The sequence below is a fragment of the Scleropages formosus genome, chromosome 15, assembly GCF_900964775.1.
Source record: "Scleropages formosus chromosome 15, fSclFor1.1, whole genome shotgun sequence".
Taxonomy (NCBI): Eukaryota; Metazoa; Chordata; class Actinopteri; order Osteoglossiformes; family Osteoglossidae; genus Scleropages; species Scleropages formosus.
Window position 1 is genome coordinate 11,491,400 of NC_041820.1, and position 27,317 is coordinate 11,518,716.

The 27,317-nt window shown below is 41.5% G+C and overlaps 1 protein-coding gene across 1 annotated transcript in view; it reads right to left on the reverse strand.

Moving 5' to 3' along the window:
• snap25b (synaptosome associated protein 25b) overlaps nt 1-26,411 on the reverse strand; it is a 39,694-nt gene extending 13,283 nt beyond the window's left edge. The window contains exons 1-3 of the mRNA XM_029258381.1: nt 26,236-26,411; nt 7,835-7,969; nt 4,024-4,065 (exon numbers count right to left, since the gene is read on the reverse strand). Coding sequence (XP_029114214.1) covers nt 4,024-4,065; nt 7,835-7,906 — 114 coding nt within the window. The 5' untranslated portion in view covers nt 7,907-7,969; nt 26,236-26,411. The remainder of the gene's footprint in view (nt 1-4,023; nt 4,066-7,834; nt 7,970-26,235) is intronic.
• Nucleotides 26,412-27,317: the final 906 nt, after the last annotated feature.

The window sequence follows — 27,317 nt, forward strand, 5'->3', positions numbered from 1 at the left end:
AGAGGTGCAGGGCACTTACATTCTTTTCAGTTTAGCAAAGAGAACTGAATGAAATGTATGAAGCCTAAACATGGGAGTATATTTAAAAGATCTTTAAATACAGCATTTTAGTGTATTTCTTTTTATAATATGGATGTGCGCACGGACTTGTGCAAGGCCTGAGGGTACAAAGATGGCCTAATAGTCAGTTGCAAACAGCTCAGTTGCCTGATGACCTTAAGATACTTCAGACACAAAGAATGCACCGCACAACACAACACATCCTCTATTTCCCTTTGACAATACGCAAGACTAGCTCCCATCCAAATGCTCCCTAAGGCAAAGGAAAAAGCTCTCTTCTAAACAACAGCTTATAATGAAACTATTACTTGACCTTTGAAGAAGTAATGTGAACCATAACTAAGGGATGAAAACCATTTGACCACTTCCTCCCTCCAAAAAAAGGAATTAGTCAAATCAATCCACCATGCAGCCGTAATCATCGCCTACAGTATTAGTTTTGGAATGGAGAATAATGTATGATTCAGTGTTACACAGCACATGCAGACAATAGTGCTCAATTGCCCTGAAGGTCTGATGGTGATGACCCCCTGTGGAGAGCCCCCTTAGATCCTTGCGGTGATCACCGACTCCTCCCGAGTCAGTAATAACGCCTTGAGAAAAGCATGCTGCGAACAGCACGATGCCATGCCACTGTTCAGTGGCAAGCGTGTAACTTGCTGCGTGTGGCTGGTAGGAACGTGACATGCAGGCCGCCTCTGTGCCGTCGAGATAACTCTTATGTCCAACATCAAAGCACGGCGTCGGCGGTTTGACATTTATGATGCGGTGGCTGTTTGAGCATCAGAGAGTGCACCTCCCCTAAATGGTGACGCGGTATGGCACGGACGTCAGAATTTGTATGTGATAAAAAAATCACCACACTGGGAATACCTTGCATTTGGTCAACCGGAAAGCCAAACGCATAGTGTTACATCAGATCTAAGAGAGTTAACTTCCTAAGGGCATTTTTATGAACGTGATGGGAGAAGAAAAACTCTTATTTATTTTTCACCGACAATATTACTCTCAAAATTCTGTTTTTTTCCGTGCCTTTCAGAGAGGCTTTGCTGTTAAGCTGTGATTTTCCCCAAATTTTTTTCTTCTTTAGCTCTTTCCCCAGCAAAAGCTCACGTTAAAGACAACAGATCAATGACCACACTACAACTCTATTACTGATCGTTGTTTCTGACTACAAAATTAAAAACTGAACAACACAAGACACCTTCAGAATATCAACAATCAATGATAATTGAACTAGTCGTACATCTCCTGTCAGATCCATTATTTTCGTGTGATTCTGTTATTCCTCCATAGAGAAGGTTACTGTTTTATGAAAACGAAGCCGAATGATGTAGTCTGGAAAGAACAAGAGGCAAATGGCTGACAATCTCTCAAGCTGTCACAGCATTCAACATACAATAATACACAGGGTAAAATGTTAAAAGCCTTGTGCTAAAATTATGGGGGCTGCACACAAACTACTAACCCAACCAACAGAGCCTACTTCCTTCTCAATACCTAATACTACCACCTCAATCTACCAGCCATCCAATCTAATCTTGTCTGGTTATCCTTACAACCCAAACCTCTCTTTTCACAGTACTTCTGCACACCTGCACACCAGCACAGAGTAGCCATGGATGCTACCCACCTCACCGGGGTTTACTGCGAGCATTTCACCGGAACAGATATTAGTCATGCATATGGCTAAGAATTTTGTTTGCACCATTGCTATAAAAACACAGACTTGCTTTAATTGCTGTCTGTAAGATACACTGCACGCTCTGCTTTGCCTTCAGGTGTGTTGGAAAGTGACAATGCAGGTTATAGACTCAGCCTTCTGCCCTTCTCACCCATCCTCACAAACGCCCACCATGGAGGTCACTGACAGCAAGACTGCGCTCAAGCAAAAGCGTTATTGATTTTATCGCCGAGCACAGATGACACCATCAGTGTCCTCTGACCTTGAGGCTCCAAAAAAGACTTTTAAAAACATGTCACAAGCCTTATGACTCAGGTGCTAAATAGGACAAATGACATTGTCTACTTCAACAATAAACATAGATTTCTTTTCCTAAAAGAGAAATTGCACATACATGCCATCTTAGTACAGCCAAATGTACTCCATTTATGAGACACTCGTTCAATAATCATTTTAAAACTCAAATGCCCTTTAACTCCCACTCCAGGCTTAGCAAATCAGTGATCAGTGAATTTCATACAAATTCATTAAACATGACAACATTTCTCAATACACTCTGCATGAACATCACTGTAGTTATGTCATATTTTCTCCCAGTTTTGAAATGTTTATGTGTCTATTTAACGCAGCCATTTTCACAATTCTTTTGCTGGTGCCAAACTATCTAGACTGATCAAGGTAAACTAAGCACATAAGTGTACTCTGTGATACGAGAGTTAATCCTTGATCAATATGACCTTGAAAAGCTGTGCCTCGCCTCTTGTCAGAATTGGGCCATCCTGTCGCTGTGGCAATATTCTCTTTGCCCGTAAATCCCTTTCATGTCTGATATGGGCCCCTCACAAATCAATGGTGTCTTCTGAAATCAAACCGCTTGCACATAAATGTGAATTGCAAGCAGTGATTTAATGTGGGACATTTTAACGTTGAACTTGAACAATCCAAGGGCACAATGTTTTAAACCATCTCCTGAGAAAATGAACCTGTCATTTCCAGTAAAACTGTAATGTGCAGAATATTTGCTATACACTGCCTCAACCTGGGGCCAAGACTGCTTTTAAGCACTAAAATGTTGCAGCTTTGGTTGGCAGGCTCCCCAGGGAAAGTCCAACGCTGTCACTGGCTGGAGTCCAGTTCTGTGAACTCCCTGAGGGAGCACTCTAAAGATACTGTTACCCGCATCAAACCGAAAGCTGGCTGGGCCATCTCCATCTGTGGCCAGCCGATCGGCACAAACAAACACAGCCCCAAAGTCAACTCGCTGACCTTGGGGAGACTCTAGCTTTCAGTCTCTTGGGTACTAGAAGAACTGCCAGAGAATACAATATAATATAACACTGTCCATGTCGCCGATAAAACGGCCAAAATGGAAGATGAGAGAAACGATCAATGTCTCTGCATCATACGGCTATTTCTTTTTTTCCTATTTAAATATTACTCTGCAACCCTAAGAATTGCTATAGTGAACGTATGATTCATAGGTAAATTTAAAAGCACGTAATTGTCATCTAAATTTTAAGAGCGCGCGGTCTACAGCTCGCTTTTATAAAGAGACTTTAATGAGGTGCCTGTTTTAAAGAAGTCTGTCTTACATCAAGACATCCTATAATTTTGAAGGAGGCACCTCATTATGTTTACAAAGAAAAATTTATATGCTGCCATGCGGGACTTAATCTGAAAGCTTCAAAACTGGCAATCGGTAGTTGTTTCTCGCTTCCATTTAAATTCTGCAGAAATGTTAAAAGCTAACTGCACTCAACAGTACATGACCAGTTGAAAGAGAGCTGTGAACAATATTGTTTGACACTATAGCCCCATGTCACTCCTTAATGATTACATCAAGCACTTTGCATAGGCTTCTCTACAGGATAAATTAATTTTCACACTCATGCCCATGGCTTTAAGAAGGGGTAAAACATAATACACTTAGCAGACAAGTGGGCCAGGGCATCACAGTTGGAGTATTATCTCATGAATAAAACATTTGCAAATTTAACTTTCCAAATTCTATACATAGTAATGAATAAAGATGTTCTGTAACAGAGACCAACATAGTAACCTTGATCTTGCTACGACAATAATTATGCATATATCCATTTCTTCAAGAGAATTCAAATAGCTCTTCATTTACAAACACCTACTTGAACGCAATTTTAGTAATTTACAGAAACCATGCTGAGAATTGTACACACTTTTATATAAAGATTTCATATGCAGTGGAAAAAAGTGAGCTGGCAAAAAAAGAATGAATACAGGCTTGAATGTTGTGTTTTCCATACCTCTTCAACTAGTTGCAGCATGCGACGAGTGCTCTCAAGTGACTGAAAAAGAGAAGAAACGGAGAGATATTAAAGAAGTTTTCCCTGTAACACCACTCATGCCCCACTATGGTTGTTTACGTTCCAAGAACTATTTACCCCAGCAATGACTTCACCAGCTGTTGCTATTTGCCCGCAGCTACCAGTTTTGTTCCCCACAATTTACCACATCCTTAAAAAACAAAATTCACCCAAGTTCCCGTCCAATTTACAGAGTCCCCATGTTAACCCTGACATTCTGACTGCTAGAATCGAAATACAACACACTAGTAGCTCCCCTCTTACAAGACCTTACGCATTAATACATAATGCAAAAATTTGAAATTAAGCGGTACGCTGAATATTTAATTGTGGCTTTTTTATTGTCCATGTTACAGCAAATTGAATTAAAGAATGCCAGCTTATGATAAGGCATCTTTCATGAACAGGAAACTGTTTATGCACCTTTTGTAAAAATGGATGGATAAATAAATGCTTCCAAAATATGCACCTATATTTTACCTTAGGCTTTTAATCACAAATTTCTTTCTTGATCAAATCAACATGCTCCGCCCACTGTGAATGTGTGTTTTGAGTTTGTGTTTGTGTGTGATTTGCTGCAACATTTTCTTTAGGTTATCTGCATGCAGTACATACACAAGCAAGGGTTTGCTGTGTATTGCTGCATTTTCAGGAGGTGTTGTAATGCCAAAGCTCTGTAGCCTCCCAGTCATATTTCTCCTGTCTGCCCAGGGTCCACTGTGCCAGATTTACCGCTCCCTGCAACCTCCCAGAGAGCTCAGCTGTATGGCATTATCCCTTCATGAATTTTTTATAAGTCCATTTGGGCAAAGTATATCATCCGGCACTGTAAAATTTGGAATCTTCCCTGTCTATTTCAAATGACATGAAATGAAATGCTCAATTTAGAGTGAAAAACTACGATGGAAAATCCTTATAAGACAGAACACATGAATGGGCCAATGACTGTATGCCTTTATTTAAGGTAAAAGGCAAGGTTACTAAAAAATCTAAATTAGACAACACAGAGGTGCAAGGATGACTAAGGATCATGCCATTCCCTGTGCTGGTATTTCTCTGGGGACCAGTCTGGTTATTCCCTGAACTTCAGACTCCGTTCGACAGGAGCAGCTTTTAACGCCTGTTGCCATTGACTCTGATGGACAGTTCAAACACTAATACTTACATCAGCATGATGTACCATCACCAACACATTATCTGTACCAAGATCTGCACACCATCTTACTATTGCTTAGATGTAACCTGAGTCCCAACATCCAAGTGTCTGTTTTTATTTACATACTGTTTACCTAGATGGGAAGATTGCGATTAATAAATGGATGGGAATCTACTCTTTTACAGCTGAGTTTAGTCTTGAATTTGGGAAGAAGATAATACTGTCTGGGTTAATGTGAAGCTCATTTTCTGACAGCCTGGCATTAAGTGAGAAGGAAGCTAGACACAGAGAACACACAGAGCCCCAAGAAGATAATGTCTCTTTGACGATGTGTACGTTATGGAGTTACACCGGACACCTTGAGTAGCCTGCCAAAGTGTGTGCATATTTTCGACATATTTTCATATCACTCAGGGAACATTTTACAGAAAAACTGTATTTGTATGTGTGGGTGCCAAAGAATGTTTTCCAACATGCTGTACATTTTTAAGGGCATGATTAACAGTTTTACATACTCATAATATTAAACAAGCTTTAAAGCATTAAGTGGGTCAGTTTTAATCTGATTGACGTGTTTCTTCCATTTTTTTTCTCATTCATCTGTTTTAGACAAGCAAATTTTCTTTTGAATGACGAGCCCATTAAAAACATGCAAATGAGCCCACTTCATAGTTGATCCTGCCATGACCTCATTGTGACCTCCGATTTGTAGTTCCCTGTATGGTTAGGCCTCTGATTTGTGGTTGCTTGGGGGATGTGGTGTTTGATTTGTGGCTCCCTGCGGTGCATGGACCTGCTGCAACTTTGGCATGCCGGCTGATTGGTTACCATTGACAGCCAGAGGTATAAGTGCAGATGCTTTGCTACTCACATAGGGAGGAGGATGTAGGTGTGAAAACAGTTTTTAAAAAATCTTCTTTTGGATTAAGTGTCATGATTTGATCTATGTGGAGTCATGCTGGAACAGTCATTAGAGATTTGAAATACCAGTTGTCCTTGTCTGCAGTGTGGTATATGGTGTGATGCTATTTTTAAGCAATGTAAATAGATGTTATGATAGTGTGTGTCCCTGGCTGCAAGTCTTTCTTGCTTCTTTGAATGGCCAGGTCATACTGGGGTGTTGCCATCACAAATTACCCTACATGTGTTCTCAAATTCATAAATATTTGATGTACCATATACATTGTTATTAAGTTATTTCATTTTACGTTAGCCATCATAAATCAGTAATTAGCTTTTTATTAATGTTTATACCATTGAATCTCATTTGCTAATTTTAATACTAAGCAACAATGTTTGTGAAACTACAGTGGTTTTAGTATTAAGGCCCTTTGTCAATCTACAGGTATATAATTGAAAATGTTCTGGGGATGTAGTTTAGTCAGTAGGACTACGAGGTTGTATTTCTCCTATAACACTCTGGTTCACCTTCTTGTGCATTTTAATATTTACACACAGTGACAGTCAGAAAATCAGCCATTGCATAGCGCTCAAGTTATTTTTCAGTAAAATTATGTATTCATAGAAAGCAAATATACTGGTGTTTGATACATATCCCAGCCATTACTATGTGTCTGTCACGCGGAACAGAGGATGTCGGGAAGGCTGGACCCAAGTGCAGGATCGTTTATCTGGAACTGAGGGATCATGCGAGCTCTCGTTGTTGGGGACAGGCGAAGAGTCGATTGAGTTGCGGTCAGAGTGAGAGCGAAGATCTGTGGACGAAGTCAGGGGACAAGGCGAATGATCAGAAGCCAAGGAATGAAGAACAGGAACCGGGGATGAACAGGACACGGGCGCAAAGGGGTACGGTTGTCTCAAAGAGATTCCGCAAGTGCAAAGGGGCTGAGGAGGGTCTTTTAAAGCTGAATGCTCTGATTGTCATCAGGTGTTATTGGTTGCGGTGCGGGTGTGGACGTGACAGTGTCATACTGGTCATACAAGTGGGAAAAGAGCACAGTTATTGCTGTATCGGAAATCAAGTTATGGTAAGTACGTTGTCTGATGTATTTGTCCTTTGCCTTATGCCTGTGTTTAAGCACTGTGTCACTGCATGAGAAGAGCGCTCTGTAAAAATAAATTAATTGAATTATACAACTCACCATTTTACACTTCAGCCTTGTAAACACTGATACAGTACATATTGTTACTGATACAATACATACTGAGTCCAATGCTCAAGGGTGTAAACACTTGAACCAGTATGTAAACTGGTACCCATTTAGTATCAGGCTGACTGCCCTATTAAAAGAATTATAGCATCTGTCGAAGGACATTTCTACATGGAAGAAACTAATTTAATTTAAAGACAGACTATTTACCACAGAGGTATTTGGCCTGATAGATTCAATCCTGAGGGATAAGCTGCTGCTTTAAATCCTGTGAGAGGCTTACCTGTAGTACTACTGAGCATGGTAGTTAACCAATGTTACACTTGCAAAACATAAAACTGTTCAAATTGGTCACTTTAAAAGTTGCTTTGCATGAAAGCATTGGCAAGGCAACATAATTGACATGTAATGTAGTTGCTTTTATCTAGGAGTCACTAACTGGTTCGAAACCATGCTTCAAGCCGCATACCACAGCTGAACTCACCTCATCAGCCAGCTGATCGGCACGCTGCTGCATGTCCGCCAGCTCGTTGCGCATGTCCGTGTCGTCCGCCATGGCCCTGGGATGTGTAAATGGGAGCCTGCCTCCGACTGGGAAAGGTGGGTGCTACTGGGAAAACTGGACCAAGAAGAGAAACGACACTGAAGCCATCCATATCTTAATTGTTAATCTCTTGATAACCAGACCTGGAGAATGCTGAAAATGTAAGGAGAAAATCATTTGCCTGTGATGTATGATGATGAAAACAAAATAGTAATCTGCTGGCTCAACAGATTACCTCACAGAAGTAATATTAATCAAAAATATAACAGCATAAGTCAACAATATCGCTTTCACTATTGAATGGATACCTTCTTAAACACATTTCAAGCTGTTTGCATTATTAAACACTTCTGCAGAAGCAGAAGAAATGGGACAGTGATTGGGGCTGGTGGTGGGGGAAGATGTTTGTTGATGCTGGAGGATTGGATGGGGGATGGAATGCTACTCTAGGGTGATTACAGGAAAACTAAAGAAGTTTTATTCCTTCTTTTGATTTCCAGACGCATAGATAAAATGGAAATATCCATGTCCACAGTTGTATTAATGGATTTGCAGTTGTTTGCAGTTCTTTGTGTTCTTTGTGTTTGTTGTATAATTTTGAGTTCTATTGTAGGCACTATAATAAGCAGGCTAAAGCTGCTGGACAACACAAAAAATTGGGGGAAAAAAAAAACTTAAATGCAATTTGGAGAACAGGGACGGGAGAGTTTGGGAAACAATTTAGGGACTGCCATTGAAGAATGAGAGATGATGGACATTTGAGCAACCGGACAGTAGGATTAACATGACTGATAAATAAGTGTCCTAGATTAAGAACACAGCATCTGCCACAGGACCATTTAGGCCCATGCTTATAGTCTGCCAATGACAAAAGTGTGTTTGTAATCAGACACACTCCCATTGTGGCCAGCCGTGGGTTTACTACCCCATTAATAGTTTTGGTTGTGATTGTGGAGAGCTTTGCACAGAATTTAGTAACTCCAAGAAGTGATCGTTAAATCGGTTCAGATCTCAAACATCTCAGTTTTGAAAACAGCCAAGTACTTTGATGTAAACAAGCAGAAGTGGCACAGAAATGTGGAGCCGGGGCTCGTTCAGTGATCCATGTGTGGAGCGGGGAGAAAACAGAATTCGAACATCAGAGAGAAAGAGGCTCGATTTGGCATTATAAAAGAGGTCACACCCTGACACTAATACCCCACTGCAATGTATGCTCCTGTATGTATGATGGTTTTCTCTTGATATCTTTTGCCACCTTTAGCCACTGACAGTCAAGATGTTGAGATTACTCAAGTGGTTTCATACCCATGCATGTCCACTTGGCTAAAAAAGAAGCAGGTAAAACAGAACAATGAAAACACACAATACAGGAAAATGCAATAGCTACAAGTCCTTGCTTGTGTTACAGGTGGGAACCTCCACATTCCCATGATCACCCTCAATATGGAACACACCAAAGGGACTCACTATGTCATCAAATCTGTACTAATCCTTAACTGCAAGAGTACTGATATACATCTACAGCAGTAAGCATAGTATTAACTGCATGAGACAGAGGGTCATTGAACTTCTTGTTCTTTTCCAATGTTGGAATAGTTGTTCTTTTGCTTTTGAAACTGTTTGACATGTACTTCTTCCATTGTGGTCTGGAAGAAATCTTTTTTCTGATTTGACTCAAGGGGTTGTTTTTCTTCTTCTGGTTGTCTTCTTTTTTTCCATTGTCATTTCGTAGCATAAATTGTGCAACAATTTCTTTTTCATCCTTCTACCATCTTTTTTTATAAACCCTTTGTTTCATCTTATTTTGCAAGGTTGCATGGTCTCATGTTAAGGATCTGGAACAACTTGGACAGAAAGGATGCTCTGTAAAAATATATTAAGTTATGTCTTGGAAACAAAGATGTTTTATAGGCTATATTTTAATTAGCACTTGACTCACACTGTAAACATCAGGTGTGGTGATTTGTTGGGCTGAAGCGTTGTTGAGAAGATGTTGACACTTGGAGACAACATTTAGACTGCCACCAGAATGTTCTGTCCTTCACATGTGTCCTAAGGCTTGAAGCACTAACTTATTTTTCAATTAACAATTCACCAAACAATTATATAGTAAAAATTAGAAGAACTAACTAGCACAGATCGTCAAGAACCAAGGATTGGTGGCAGCAGCACAGAAGGAAGGATGTAGGGTTCCAAAGAGCTGAATCTTCCGTTTCTTTATTCCTTTTTGTTCCTGCAGTTGACCAGCTAGACACTCTGTACTGTTGTATCATTCTTCCAGTGAAGAGCTTATCCTTTTGAAGGGTCTCAATAATCCGCACGGACGAAGAAAAATTGGATAACTGCCCAAGTACTTGGGCAAAGGGCTGGTTCAGAATTCTAATCCTTGTTGTCGTACAGTTTGTAGGCAACACATTATTGGTTTGTTTGTGCCCAGTGTTTGTAAATGTATAGATTCAACCTTGTTTTCTTTTTGAAAACTGTTGCTTTTCTTGTGCAAAAAAAAAAAAAAACTGTGAAGTTGAACAATGTGCACAACTACGTGCTGTGAAATGAAAGCACATTAAAAGGACTGTGACTGAAATACTTTTCAAGAGTTCTTCTAAAATACAAATCACATCAGTGATTCCTGTGGAAAAAATGTGGGTGGAGGTCATACCCTCCATGTAGCGCACACTTTCCTGTATCTACAGAGAGTGAGCCAAAAGAAAGCAATGTCAGGAATAATCTACACAAGAGAGGAGACGTATCCCCCATACCCTCTGTCCAATAAAGGTGCCTCAATCAGTTGCTGCTACCCATCAGACTCCTAGGGTAATCTTCTAAGTCCTCAGGACAGGGTAGGGAACTGGCAAATTGTGAAAATCTCAGAGAGCAGACAATGGAAATACAGCAAAGCATGAAGACAGTGAGAGATCACTTAATCTGGAGAATGAATACTGCACCCTTTGTACTTAACACTGAAAACACTATTTCAACTGAAAATTTCAGCAAAGGCAGACACCTATGAGCTCAACAGCACAGAAACTGTTACCTTTGCATATGCCAGTCACAGCCCACAGAAGCATGATTGTTCCTGTCAACTATTCAGAACCAAATATGCCCTGGGCACCTGCTCATGAATATTTGGGGCATGGTGGATCTCACCGATGGTCAGCTGTCTCAGCCATAGCCATGCAAGACTATTACCGCCTCCTCTTTTGAGATGCTTCCATATGCTCTCTACCTGACATCTGCTCTTTTCCAGAGGGAAAGCAGATGTGACTCCGTCCTCATGTAGTTTATATCTGATGAAGGGCATAAGGCAGAAAGGTCAAACTCCAAGGTTATTTTACAGGTAACTTCCCTCATGAGTTTGAAAGAATTGCTGTTTTATTTTTTCCACCGTTTTTTTTATTTAAAACAGAAAAGCCATACTACAGACTATCATTACTGTCATTGCCAAAAGACATTTTTGTCCAAAGCAATCTGCAGCTCACAATTTTAACAATTGACACAGCTTGATGTTTTTCTGGAAAAATTCCATGTTGATTATTTTCTCAAGGGTACATAACAGCAGGGTCCTTCCAGGGATGTGAATTGCCAAATCCTTGATTACAAACCAGTGTCTTTAACCCACATGCCACTGACCAAGCCTTGCACCTTTTAACCAGCCTCTACCATATGGACTATTGTCTCTCATACTTGCAAAGAGACCCCTCTCTCTCTTTTTCTCTCTCACACACACAGACAAACACACACAAACACACACACACATATAAAAGTTCCGTCTTCTGGTTCATCCTGTCTTTCTTTAATGAGGTAGTCAGTTCTATTTTTCTCTGAGGTGAACAGCAAAACTAAATTTTAGATGTGCTCTGCCTGAATGGCTTTCCACAAAATAAGAAATAACACAATATAACATCATGAAATTGTACAGTCCATACCATTGTCACTGAAGTTGTTATTGTACTGGTACTGCTAACAGGGTCTTTCGATATCTACAGTCTTTCACCTTGGGACCCTCTTAGACTTCTGCTCGTAGCCACACAAATTTCCACCTTGGTGGCTACTGATTTTATGCTTTATCTGTTTTGATCTAGATGCCTTTACATTTTCATTTTCTGCCAAACTCAAGCTTTGAATCTTCCTAGTCATCATTAGAGTACATTTTAATTTCCCTGGTTGGTCAGATTCTGTCCTCATGGGCAACTTACAAAGCACCTTTTCTATTTCGTGGCCAATAACATATTCTGTCTGCACTATCACACTATGCATTTGTCTGATTAGAATGACCATTGATGTTATCTCCTAGGAGTCAGCAGTTTAAGGCAACATTATTTCTAAATTTCAAAACTAAAAACAAAGAAAAAAATCACAGTTTTCCTCTTAGGTCTATTGTCTCTCACAGTATTTAACCTGCAGTACAGGTCACTTATCCTGGAAAACTGGTGAGGGTTTTCAAAGAGAAGAAATAATTCATCATGGAGTACTGCTTATCTATTTAGTGTTGTCACAAGTTGTTTACCGTTCATGGCCATCTCTAATATATATTCTGTATGCACATCCCTGAGTTCCATAAAACTCAGACACTGAATGGGCCCACAGGCCTAGAATTCACTCAACATTAAAAAGAAAAGTCAGATTTGTTTATAGTCTTGTTAAGCCTAACTGTACTGCATTTCACCATCCTATTTTCAAGAGAAAGGGACAGAGACAGGGGCAGAGGCAGAAAGCTAGAGCGAGAAAGGGTAAAAGAAGAAAGGCAGGAGAAGGACAAGGGATACAAACTGTCAGAGTCTCTATTCAATAAACACTAAATTCTAGTCTCCAGTAAGCTCATGGCTCGGTGCTTTGATTTAGATTAGTTTAAATGAAATGTCACTTGTAATAAAATTGCCCTGTAATGTTCACAATGCCAGAGTCTAATTAAAGTGGCCCCTTTTACAAGTGAGTTTCCAGTAGAAGGGCATACAATAGGAAATATAAAAATCAATTTGCAATTCTCGCACTGTATTAAATCCTTATTTTCTTTTACAAAGAATACAGGGTTTCAAATAGTGTGTTTGTACATGTACAGCGCTAACTGCACGTACATATAGAAACTTATTGCAAAGCTACTTTCTTTTTACAGTGTATTTCACGTAAGCATTTTTTTCATAGACAGTACAATTAAATACAAAATATTTGTATGCAAATACCAGTGTTTAAAATGCAAAACCACAAATGGACAATCACAGAGCATTTTATTGCTTGCAAGCTGCTGCCTCCATGCAGCGTCAAAAAGGGACGTTCCCTGGGTGCACCGTTTCTGTTCCAGTTCCGTGTGCATAACAGATTTTGACAACAGCAACGCAAGCCAATGAACTGGAGCTCCGATTGAAAAGGCCCTGTGTTGAAATCTCAGATGAGCAACTACCATCACACACTTTAAATGACTCTTACTGGACACACATTCAGTTGTAAAAATGTAAATACCTAACCTAGAAGTTCTTAGCCTTTTTTCCATTTTATAAACACTTCAACAAACATAACTCTGAAGCTTAGTGGTTTGACGGACAGCTGATGATCCCACAGCCAAAACATCATTAAAATATGACAATTGTTATGGAAAAATGCAGAACATGGGCCGTTCGGACAAAAAGACCAGAAGGGCAAAACTCCAGGCATCAAGGATTACAGTCCGGCGGGCTCAATATGTCTCTGTCTACCACCCAATGAAACTCTCAATAATTTAATGGTGTAATGAAGAGCTCAGGTAAAAGCAATTTATGCACCATCTGGCATCTATGGACTATTCTCCAGATATTTGACAGGGATCGTTCGTGATGGATGTCACTGATACAGTGCCAGCATTATCAAAGCTTTCAAAGACCTTTTGCAAGTTAAAGATGTTTGTTTTTTTGTGAATAAAATGGTATTTTTCTATTTTAAAAGAATTACATAACAGAAAAAAAACTCATTTAAAACGTTTACACGTTTACATCTGCTGAATTATGCTCTTCACATTCTAATCAATTAATTCGGAAAGCATCAAAAATCAGATGAAAAAATTATAATCCACCTCTAACATTCTGAAATATGTGGCTGGAGAACAAAGGAGTGAGCATGGACTGTAGGTGAAATAATCCAGTTTTCTTTTTCTAGGAAATAAGTCAAACACTTGCAAATTATTTACAGTGCAACATTCATCGTTCACCTGCATCCTTCGCCAGGAAATACAGGTGCGATAGCGTCTCGTCGGTGGCACAATACTGCGCCATCTCTTCGCGGTAAAGCTGTTGGACAGTACGTGAAACACAGCTAGCAAACAGCTCATCAATAAGCAAAGCCGGAGTAGAAGCTGTAGGTGAGCGGCTCTAAGAGGAGGCTGAAGAGTGCTTACTGTAGACATGCTTGTACCCCACAGGGAATTAAGACATGGATATGCGCTACAAAATGGAGGGTCTCGTCGCTTCGGCTTCCGCTGAGAGAGAGAGTGAACGTTGCGTTCAGATGACACTGTTTTGACACAAATTGTCGTTAGCTCAAACCGCTTTGTGTTGTTCCGACTCAGAAGTAACACATCTATGATCAGCATGTTAATTTGGATGGATGGCCATTCTGCTGGAGTGGAATTTTGCACAAAATTTCTGCACCGATGGCCCAGGTCTTTTTTGAAATATTCCCAGATACGAAGCCCTCATTTATTTTATTTTAAATTACTTTTATTGCTTCACATGAAATGGTAGGTTGGAGTGAGATAAGGGTTAGCCTTAACACTAAATTCATTTCTTCAACAAAGTATTCTTTAATTTGAATTTCCTTCATGCATCATTTAGAGCTCTGATATGCCGTGGTTTTAACAGCACTGATTTAAATCACTAATGTGGCTAAATGGTCTCCTCTCACTTCAGAGTTCTCATGCTAAAGACACACCTTTCTGTTGAAATGATAAAACATAATAAAGCAAACTAAGAGCACGTTATAAAAAGACCGTTTATGAACACACTCTGCATATGGGAAAACAGGATCAGGGACAGGAAGCCATGAGCTTCACAGTTTATACTGTCATTCGAATGGAACGAAGAAATGTCTCCCAGGTCACGTGAGCTGCACCTTTGATGACAACCATCTGTGAGCAGTAGATGGTGACCATATTGTGCCCTCTCACATACACGTGCAACACGAAACACAAGAAGCTAAATCATACCATTTCAATATGTCCATGCAACTGAAAACTGTAACATTGATGTGTGAATTAAGGAGACATTTACCTACTGAAAATCCTAAGAGATAAAATAAAAGATAATATGTCTAGGAATATATGTACTGTTGCTGGATCTGAACTGGAAATGAGGTCCCAGTGCATAGCAGTCGCCTTCGAGGAAATGAATCCTATGTCTTCCGGAAAATAGAGGTCAGCGAGACCTGCCGGCTTGCCCCAGTGAAATATACTAAATTACTCATCAGTTCCCCTCCGTTGGGCACGGCATCTGGTTGAAAGCACACCCCTTCATCCAATCTACCCTTCCCCCACCGTTGTGTGTTCTCATCATCCGATGTGATTAGGGGCGCTGGGGGGGCTCCATCATGGACCACTAGGGCTGAACAGCAGCAGAGATTAAAATCCTGACGATAAAAGGGATTTCACACAACACTGTGGTGGTGACCTCTTTCATTCCTTGAATGTAGCCCACTAGAAACAGAGAGGGGAATACCCTTTTACCTCAAAAACCCAAAACCAGAACAACTTGGTAAAATGTCTCTTCAATCAATAAACACTCAATGGAGATTTAGGCACTGTGCTACCTGCTGCCCTTCCAGATTTTGTTCACACTGAAGACCCATATTCTTACACGCATCAGCCAAATATTTGAAGGTCTCAGTTCCTCAGTTTCATAACAATTTACCATTCGTCTTTACCGTTCATCTCGGCTTTTTCTCGCCACACTGCTAGACTGCTAATGAAAGACCATGCTCCACGTCCTCGGTATGTCTCAGTTCAGATAATGACCCAACTCCACCGCCACTCCTTCTCCCCCACGCCCTGATCCTCCACCTCTCCACCTGCTCATGATCTTGCCCCCTCTCCCAGTGAAGAGCAGATCAAAGTGGTCACATCAGGGCTCATTAGCGATAAGCTACAATGCGTGTGTATAAAAACAAGCGTTTGTCTAGATGTCGGTTCACAAGAGCATGAGCGCTGTCCTTGCAGAAACCACTTCACATGGGAGCAAAATGCATACTGTGAAGAATTTAACAAAATACTTCTGGAACAGGTTTCACCGAAGATACACACAATGAGCCAGATTATTTCAGCAGACATGTTGTGAGACAAAGGTTTAATCCTACTCAGCAAACACATGGTCTAGTCATGTTGCCAAAATAAAATAAACCAGTCGCCTTTGGTTGTCAATGAGATGTAGCGTTGGAATGACGGGAACGATGACAGTCTCCGAGGATATTTAATACTGCAAATAAAGAGAGGAAAGCCTTCCATCATGACAATACAGTGATGGAAACTGGCATGTTCCACTCATCTTGGTGAGACTCACGAAATTTCTCCACAATGGATGGAGTCACTTTCACTGTGTTGAACTGGTTGACACTTCCTGTACTCACAGAATACCTTAGTAGGCCAAAGGCCAGCAAAGCCAGCTGATGTTGGGCCTTATGCCCTGCCAGCGTGGGCAAACTGCCCATCTACCGTAATCCTCCAGGCCTGGGCAGCAAGCCCATACTAAAAATAGTCATCCTCATGCTTCATAAAGTAGGTCTGCTTTAATTCTTTTAAAAATAGTTCTTATTATATTTTGTCTCCATTTGGAATAATTATTTTAACTCAGTCAATTCTGCCTCCTCATAAGCTTGTTGTACGTTTTGCGTGAATTTGCCCTGTAATGTCAGTTTTACTGTCTTGGCTAGCTACTGTGTTTTTATCTGCTTATGTGTAATCATATTTATCATTCAAATAGCAAACTGCAAGGCGACTATGTAATGTAAAAGGACAAGTGTGTTTCTGTGGTCTTCAGACCATTTCCAAAAGACCTCAGGGATTGTTCAGCGAAATCTGGAAGTGTTCTGGTCTGAGCTGTATGAGATAAAAATACACCTGTTGTTATCACCTTAGTAAACTGCCTGCCTCTTGGAAGGTGCTATCCATGACTCAACGTGATGGCTGAGGGCTGCCATAGCCACGCCTTAACAGACCCACGCAAGGCGCCTGGGTCCATCACCTGCACCATAGCTGTTCTTCTCTGCCGAATGCCGTGGAGCCAATTAGGTATAAAGGATTGTATCACGTGACATGTCACCGGGGAGCGCGAGATAAAAAAGGGTGGCTCTTTGTTGTCGGGTCAGGGACAGGAGGAGCAGATGGCAGCAGAGTGGCTGAAAGCACAGGCTTTCTGCAGGGCAGGGGGTCCTCAATCTTGCCCCTGGCTGGCATATCTGCAGCTTTTCATTCTACCTCACTGCCGTAACCGCCCGAATGAGCTAACTTAGTATTTCTTTACTTTAATTAATGTTAGTCTTCTTTGTTAAACTAAATGAGGGCTGGAAAACCTTCCTCCATTGAAGGCCAGCCTGCCAGGACTAAGTCCTTGACGTAGGGGAAGTCTAGCTTCGACAAAGAGCAGCATGACGCATAATGCTTAAGGATATAGACAAAACACTAGAAAGTTGCTGGTCCAAGTCCCAGCAAGGAACCTGGGGTTGTGTCCTTGAACAAGATGCTTGCTAGAACTCCAAATTTCCTGCTGTACCAATGGAAAAAACCATAACTTGGTTTTGGATAAAAAGTCAGCAAAATACAAAGGGCGACAAGGAAAGCCAGCAACAATGACTGATAGATGATGGAGGAACATAAAACTGAAACGGGTGGCGATTTGCTTTGCAGTTCACTGCCGTTCTGGACACTAGCCAGCATTTAGTTAACATGGCAGAGAGGGATTTGCAGTTTCGCAGGTGGCAAAGCAACAGGACCTGGCTTGTTAACCGGCACAGTAGGTGGCCAGCCAGTGAAAGCCTGGCAGACCCTTCGGATTTTAGAGGGCCGGAATGTGCAAGTGCGCATCCTCGGCAGCCTGGGAAGGGGCCTTTAGCAGGCTCCAAGAACAGCGTGAACGAGAACACAAGAGCCACGCATAACTTGGAGGGGTTTGGCTTGAGTCAGCTTGTGGGAAATGTCGACAAGATGCAGCCATGTCGGCTGCACGTAAAAGACAATGCAAGGCACATACACAGAGTAGCAAACTCCAAAGTCAGAATGAGCATCAACAGGCCACCAGGACTGACAAAATGTTCATGTTCACTGCCTCAGTGGTGTCTGTTTGTGCTGAAAAATAACAGAACTGAACCGCTAATAGATACCACATTGCCTACAATTTTTCCTGAGTCTGGTTGAATCGCAGTAGACTACGTACACCTGCTCTATATAGGATCTTGTTGACAAGAAATGTGTAGGGCAAGAAAAATGCTTCCAAAATTTCCAGAATATATGCAGAATTTTTAAGGGAGCTAAAAGAGAAACCATTTAACATTTCAGTGGATTTGAAGATCGGTTAACGTGTGTTTTGTCCTTGAGAAGAAATGCAGGAGCAGAATTCTGTTCCTTTTTGTTTTCCCGAATGGAGAATTCTGAAAAGGTCAGAGGGCACAGAGAAGATGTACAACAAATGGATCATCCTACATATAACGTCCCTGTAAGAAGATTTAATGTGCATACAACAGTTTCATAACATTGATCCTTCTGTGTTACGGAGAAGGGTGCGGTGGTGCAGTGGGGTGGACTGGGTCCTGCTTTCCAGTGGGTCTGGGGTTCGAGTCCCGCTTGGGGTGCCTTCCGATGGACTGGCGTCCCGTCCTGGGTGTGTCCCCTCCCCCTCTGGCCTTACGCCCTGTGTTGCCGGGTTAGGCTCCGGTTCCCCGCGACCCCGTATGGGACAAGCAGTTTCAGAAAATGTGTGTGTTTGTGTGTGTTTTATGGACATTGCATTAAATTGCCCTAGAAGGCCTTAACAGTCAGTCACACAGTTTCATCTTGTATACATTTAGCATCTTCCGTACTGTTAAACATTATCTAGTGAAACCTTTGTCCAAAGGCAACTTGTTTGTATACTAAGCTATCTACAACGATCTACCTGTTTATTCAGCTGGTTTGTTTAGAGCAGCAATTCAGGGTAAGTACCTTGCTCAAGGGTACTATTGAAGGAGTATGGAGTAGGTCTTTCAATTTAAAGGTGATGGTTCTAACCACTGTGCCAGCTGCTGTCCTTCATATGGAACACTTCTCAAACTTGCATGTTGTCCATGCTAATCTTCTCAGCATCGCTGCAGTTTCAATAATATGCGCTTTCATAGTACAAGCATAAATCTTTCGTTGTCATGAACTGTAAAATGAAGGCACTCAGCTTTGGCTGGGCAAATATTGGCAGCGCTTTATCTTTCGACAGGTCAGATCATAAGAGGATTTACCTGAATTACATCTGTACAGCAGAATTTATATGCAGAAGATGACAAACACTGATAAATGTATTTAAACAATGGTTAAGTACCTTTAAAAAAACACCTTGCTGCATTTCAGAGAGAGCTGTATTTCCTTAGATAAATAATAGGAACATGATTTCCTCAAATGATGAAAATAGACCCATATATTTTGTATCAAAATATTACTAAGGGAGCCGAAACTTTGACGGAAGGAATAATGCAGAAATAACAGACATCCACAATCACAGATGCACATTGTGGGTAACGCGCAGAATAAAGAGTGGAGGGAGTCGCACCACAGTAACACTGACTGGTCACACTGCTGTGACTTGCAGACCTCCTGGCTCTCGTAGCCTTAGGCTGTCGACAATACTCTTTCTCATGTGACAGTGCTCCTGTGCATTTTTCACTCAGCCCCTGCGCGATCAGATTACCCAGAGTTCATGCCCAATGTGGCTTCCTACTGGACATAGCCATGTTACTCAATACCAGGCGTTCTGAAGGCTGGAGTTTTCAAATTAACTACAGCATCCGGTGTTTTGCATACTGCAAAATATGGAAGACGGTACAGATTTTTCTCATTCATTGTTTACCATGGCCATACACACTGCCCTCCATACTGCTCTCCGCACCAGTGTGTGACTGTATTTCTGCTCATCTTGCAACAGCCCTGGGCAACAGGTTTGCTTTTGTGATCTTGTTAGATGAATAAGCCAACCGTTTACTGTTAATTTTGCGTTTGTTCACAGAAATCAGTTTGAAAAACACCGTTCCCAGGGCTACAAAGCGGACGACACAGAGACTTCCCTTGTTTAGGTCCAGCCCATGTCTTTGGCTCTGGCTCAGCTCAGATTTATGACCTATCTGGTCAGTAAAACAGCCCCCTCTATGCAGGAAAGGAGGGGAGGGGGGGGTCAGAAAATGTGATAACAGACCCTACAGATAGTGAAAAGGGTTGAGGCACAGGCCTGCCTGTTACTGTATATTGGACATCTTGTAATGAAATGGCTCTCCTTTTCACTCAAATAAAAGGACTTGCTGTATGACACACCAAAGATTAGTTCATACTTTAAAATATTAAAAGGGTACTGATGAAAAGGTCTTATTCAATCTCAAGTCCTCTTGAGATGGCATTCAGTCATATGCTGTCTTTCCCCCTTATGCCTAAATACTTAAAATACCTTTCATTTCTGACCCTGTGCAAAGTGTTTATAGGTCAAAACATATTACTGTTATGGGGTAGAAATATCAAATACAATTCTGTTGTTTCTGGGTCACTTAAATAAACATGACCCCAGACTCAAAGCTCAACTGTTTCAAATTATTTAATGTTCAAAGGCCTACAGAAGCCAAGTAACTATTTAACAGAAGGCTAAAGGGGCCTTACATGCAAGAATCATATAATATTATTTTAAAATGGGAGCGATCTTCCTCATAGTCACATCACAGACAGGACTGCTGTGTTTTCTCAAGAATAGCCCATGCAAATAATTAATTTGGGTCACATTCTCTGTTATACATGTTAACTTTACTGGTGGAATGGTTTGCTGGATTTGTTTGCTTCTTTGTTTTGCGTTTATCAATGTATTATAGGAACGATACAAAATAACAACGACAAGAAAATAGCAGCTAACATTATAAGGAAAGACACTGAGACTAATACTTCTTTTCATTAACACATTTTATGCTACCATTTTTTGCTTAGTTTAACCACTTCTGTTTTGCTCCCCCAACAACCGAGCAAAAGTACAATACACAAACAAGAAACATTTTCTAAATATTTCAGTTGTTCTCTACAAAACACCACAACTGGTTATTTACTCTCTATCCCAACCATAAAGAACCTTCTTTTGCTAAGTATTTGAAACTAATTAGTTTAGCCTGCATTTGCTGGAATTTGTTAGCCTGAAGCCAGTGGATAGTCTGGTGCTCTGCCGGGAATCTTTACAATTTCATTTTTAATGCACAAGTGCATAAAAATTATTGCAAATATCTACATGCTTCAGTGTGATTTTACTTTAACAGCGAAATAATTATGTGAATAGGAGAATATATCAGATCCAGCTTTAATGCCGTTTTCAGGAAATTTGAAGCAATCATCTTAACCATCACGGATTATTGTGTCAAAGCCATCATGTCCCATTCAGGAAAAGGGATTAGTGCTCCGTATATAAATCAGTCTTCTGTGCACCACGTTGTCCATTAATGGCCACAATTTTCATTTGTGTCACAAATTCCAATTCAACTCCACTGAATAAATGCAAGTTGATTGTGATTCTCGCTTGTGCACACATCGCTCCGTAAGGTTCAGTTCAAGTTCATCTCATCACCCACAGCTTGATCACAAGTGCTTCAATGAAAAACAAACATTCCTAGAATGTTTTGCTGTTTTGAGTTGATCAACGAATAGTTTAAAGAAATCACCCCATTTTCTACATACAACTGATATAACCACAGATTTATATTAATGTGCCTATGTAGGTATTACACTTGTAGATTTCATAGCCCTGGATCATTTCAAATCAGTCTTTCAGCAAAATGATCTTTAAGCTGGATGTGTTGCAAATTTTTCTTGAGTGAGCAACCCCAGATTGTTTTCAGTGGCATTTACAGCAATGAAGCACAGATTTATTGACACATGCTGTGAAACTGATAAAGGTTGCCAAGCAGCGAATAAAGAGATGTCGAATGTTACATCCACTGTGCGAGATCAGATTTCCATTGAAATATATCAAGTCTTTGGAGACCAAATGCAAACACACAGCACTCCTCGGAGAAAATCATGCAGGAAGCCGACTCGCCAAATGGTCTGCCCCTTCGACTGGGTAAGGCCAACACGCGCAGCTGCCGCAGACTCAGGCGCGTGCCTTGCCGTGTCGCTCATCTTCAGTTGGGATGCGTCGGCACACGCTCGGATCAAAGAGAGGCTGATGCGGAGAGTGGAGATGAAACCCCCCCACACACATTTATCACAGTTAAAAGTGAGAATGGCCGGGGACGCCATTTTATGAGATTCCCTCACACCGAGGCAAGCACCAAGGCACACTGAGGGTGTGGTCATGGCGGTGTTGTGGCGCTGACATCTTTAATGTCCTCCACTGCCAGCATGACCACTAAAGACCCTCCTCACAATTTAAATTAAAGGTGGTTAAGAAACAGCACTGCTCCACTTTCGGCTGTAACAGTCACCTGTATTATGGAGTCATACTGGCCATACTCTACACAGTAGGTGAGGTCCACCGTCTTTTTTTTTAACATAACAAACCGCATATCATTACTGGTTATTCTACCAACAGGTTTGATACAGATATTCTAATATAATTTTGAAAAATTGAGTGTATGCCATATAATACTGAAAAAATTTTCATACGCCACCCACAGTGTTTGTAGCTGTTCTGACTGCACGTATCACACGACACCGATCTTACCATGGCTGTAACCCTGTACATATAAGGTGCTACAAGCATGACCCTGTTGGCAGTGCTGGGTATTTGCAAACCAGTTTTCGGTTATAAAATGTAAGTAATTTGCATTACTTAGGTTTGTATTGACGAAACTGATAGCAACATAATTAATTATCAAGCTGTTTATGTGAAAGCTTTAGTGAATGCCTTACTATAGGTTTACTAACATATATTAGTAGGTACGTTGAATAAAATACTACATTAAATCAAAATATTGCAGCATTTAAGGAGATGCTGTCAGCACCATCTGTCTGCTGGTCTAGCTACAGCACAATTTCCCCTTTAGAAAGCAGGATCAGCACAGAAAGGCCACATAAATTCTAAATTATACTATGGGTGTAATACGTGTTAGAGATGAGAGGGATGAGCCCACCCCAATTTTCAAGCTACCTTAGTCCGTACACTCAGATTATTTACGTATAATTACCCTATTTTTTATGGTGTCATACTGGTTCAGCAAGTAGTGCTGCCACCTCACAGTGCTTGGATGGTGCAAGAGAAAGTGGGTTCTATCCCTGCTCAGTCTGTGTGGAGTTTGCACATTCTCCAGGTGTCTATTTGGGTTTCTTCAGGGTACTGTAGTTTCCTTCCACAGTCCAAAGACATGCACTTCAGATGAATTAATGACTCCAGATTACCTGTAGTGTGTATGAACAGGTGAGTGACTCTATGTGATTACCCTATAACGGACTAGTGTCCTGTGTACACCCTCAGCCTTGCACCCAATGTTTCAGGGATAGGCTTTGGATCACCAAGACCCTGCTAAAGGAAAGTGGATGTATGGACCATTGCTAACATTTTTGGTCCTTTTAATACCTGATAAGTACAGTGATTTCAGATACGGTATTACATTCATTCAGCTTATGCTTTTCTCCAGAGGGACTTGCAATTATTTACCCATTTACATAGCTGGGTAACTCTACTGGAGCAATTTAGGGTAAGTACCTCACTCAGGGGAACTACATCTGAAGGTGGGATTTAAACCAGCACCCTTTAGGTCCAATGGTAGCAAGTCTAACCACAATGCCAGCTGCTGTCCCCTATTACACTCTGTTCATCTGCAGAAATCCAAAACAGATGTTGCCTTTCAGAAGTGATCATGCAGAAAGTGTGAGAACGACACTTTCCATATTATACATATGCATTAATGCATGATCAGACCCGCACAATGGAAGGCAGAGAACACATCACTGACACCTCTCCAAAAGATTAAAAAATTTTGAAGAATCTGTATTAACATTTGTGCCCAAATGTGGCCCCACACAGAGCATAACCAAAAGTCACTGTCCGTAGTGTGGTGCATTTACATTGAAACAGGGTTACAGAGAAGTCTTCATCAAACATTTGGCACTTTTCTCTAAAGCAACTTATGGTTACAATTACTTACCCGTTTACAAAGATGGCTAATTTCACTCTTTTTTTCCCTCTTTACTAGAAGAAAGCAGGATAGGTACCCTTGCTCAAGAGTACGGGATGAGGATTGAACCTGCAACCTCTGGATAGAAAGAAAGCAACTCTAACCACTACGCTACCAGGGCATTTTCAGGTAAGAGCAGCAAAATCCAGTTCACGCGTGTTGTTCTGAATTTAAAGGGAAAGATTAAAAAAAAACAATGCCGATATATTATGAGAACAGGTGACTGGAAGTGGTACAGGCAGAATGAGCGAGATGCGCAGCCCCGCTGTGCTCCGGCAGGTGAATATTATGTGCCGACGCGGGGTCGCGCGCGTGCCTCAGAGACGCGCCTCCCGCGCGCTGCCGCGCGTGGCACTCAACAACGGCGCGATTCACACAGGGCAGCGACGACGAATTAAAAATAAGAGAGCGGAAAATGGTAGGATTCCGACGGATCTGCTCGTCAAGTGTTCGTGGCGAGGTGTTTCAGTCAGTCGTCTTCAATTTTAACTCAAGGCATGATTTTTTAACCAGGAACTGAAACAAACAGCGTCGCGATCCAAACCATATATATTATCTACCATCTATAATATCAATATTTCAATTAGATATCAGCACATACGGTTGTTTTTATGCGTCTGCCTTCCGAATTTCTAACCGTTTTACATGCGGTGTCGGGGAGGGAATTGCAGGACGAACGCGTTTGATGATGGGGTGGGGTTTTTCTTTTCTTTTTTTTGGTGGCTGGTCGTGCGATGGGTCTCGGAGGGGGATCGGGGGGACCTACGGGGGTTTCCCTTTGGTGTGTGACGTCCCATTTCGGTCCACCTTATTCGGGCACAATGATCTGACCACATTATTAGGAACAAATGGGTGGCTCATGTAAGTAACTCCTGGAAATGCACGCGCAACCCCTCCTCGCTGTTCCACCCCCACCCCGAACCCACACCCCGCCCATGAAAACACCTCCAGAAAGACAAACAGTAATTAGAGATGTCATGAAACATAAATATGGCTCTGCTGTGTGGACATGCCTGGCACTAATTGTGCTCATATATGTAACAACATGCATTTTTCAACAGCAAGGTGTTTCTCATAACTCATGACAATGTCATTACCATAGACCATTTATCCCGCTTTTACTCCGTTCTGTACCCCAATCCCCTCCCCCAGGCAGCCCATCATAAACTGAATTTAGTAACCGCAGATGTCGTCGCAGACTGCCGTCAACTGATGATGGAAATTTGATTGATCGGGAGGAATCGGAAGAGAATCGACCATTTTACCACGAATGTGACACTATCCTTCCCGAGAAAACTACGCGCATCGGTCGGTGTGAGGGAAGGCAGGCAGGGGAGGAGAGGACATGTGGGCGCTCGAAAAGCCCCAACATGATGGACCAGCAAGCTTCAGTGTCATCTAATAACGCACTCCATACATTCATTTTACACCTAGCATGATGAATTCACCCTCAAAAATGCATAAACTGTCTGACTCTTCATGTTTTCTTTCCTTTGTGAATATTCCGCTGGTCTCTATGTGCGTTTTTTGCGAGCCGTCAGTGAGTCGTGCGCTGTCCGAGGTGCTGTAATTGTGAAAGCCGCCCACACCCGTCACGCCAACGTCGATATCGGTGATCTTCCAACTGAGATCGTTGTTCCCCTAAACAACACAATAACGCCCCCCCCCCCCAAAAAAAAAAAAAAAAAACTAACGGAACCGAAACAATGACACCTTGCATTTCAAACACGGACACTGCAAATATGAGAAACTTAAAAAAAATACTCTTTAAACTTGATCATTATGCCATGATGGGGGGTGAGAAGTGATACGGAGCTTTTAGAAGAGTTAACAAGTTAAAAACTGTAGGACTTTGATAAATGAAAGAATGAAAGAAGAAAGGAAGAGCGGAGGAAAAGGTAAGGAATTTCAAATCAAATGGTCCGACGACGGACATGATGTGTTAACGAGCTTTCTGTTTTTCTGCTGAATTTTGGCTATTTCAGTCGAAAGAAAAAATGCTAAACTCTTACCTGAGCGCGTACTCTGCGGACCTCAGTCAGTTCTGAGCGAGAAATGTGGGCACCTGTGCGCTCAGCGGACCGATATCCCGCTCCTTCCCACCACACTGGAGCTCTGCCGTGGAGCTGCGCGTGGCGCTGCACGACCCCTCCCTCTCTTCTTCAATGGGAACGACGCTCTGCCCCCATCAAAGATGGCGGCGCTTTCCGACGTCAACGCCTTTTAATGGCGGCCCCGTGAAGAGGGCGGGGCGCCGCGAGGGCTTGAGTCATCGGCGGTGGCTCTCGCGCGCGGGGGAAGAGCCTGTGCCTAGAAAGTGATGCTAAGTTAATTAATAAATATAACAACAAAGCTTGCAAAGTCTTTCATAACTGGTTAGATTTGAAGGGAATATTAGTTTTTTTTTTTAATCTGATACAAGCACGCAAATATATAACTGTTTAATAATATGTTTCACAGAAAGTTCATGAAGCAACATGGAGGCCAGGAGGGTCAGCAGGTTTTATGGCTCTTTCGTTGCAAGCACATGGTTTCTGGTTCGAGTCTCCGCACCCTCTGTTACATCTTTGCTCAGCATACCTACGCTAAATTGATAGCGTAAGAAATCACTGATGTGTAAATAACTAAGTCATTATAAATTTCATACTTAATATTACAAGTCACCATGGGGAAAGAAAGGCAATCTAAAAAAAAATGATTATACAAAGAAATCTGTGCCGGGGTGACATGAATGCAGTTTTCTTTCACGTAACATTACAAGATACTATGATTAAGCTCAATAAAGTTAATTGGGTGTCGAACTTTTCATTTTTACCGCACCTGTGCCTGCCACCCTGGTAGTCACAAAAAGTGTGCATGTGTGCCTATATATATATATATGTATATATACACTGCACACACACACATATATATAACACATTTATATATATAAATGCTATGTGTTAATGCAGACAGAATGACCTAGCCAGGGGTCCAGATGCAAATTGCCATAACTGCCACGCATGTTGAGTAAATATCATTGCAGGTGTAGATTTCAAGGTGGTGGAGCAGTTAAATGACTCCACGTGGTATCGTGACCTGGCTGTCATGTTGG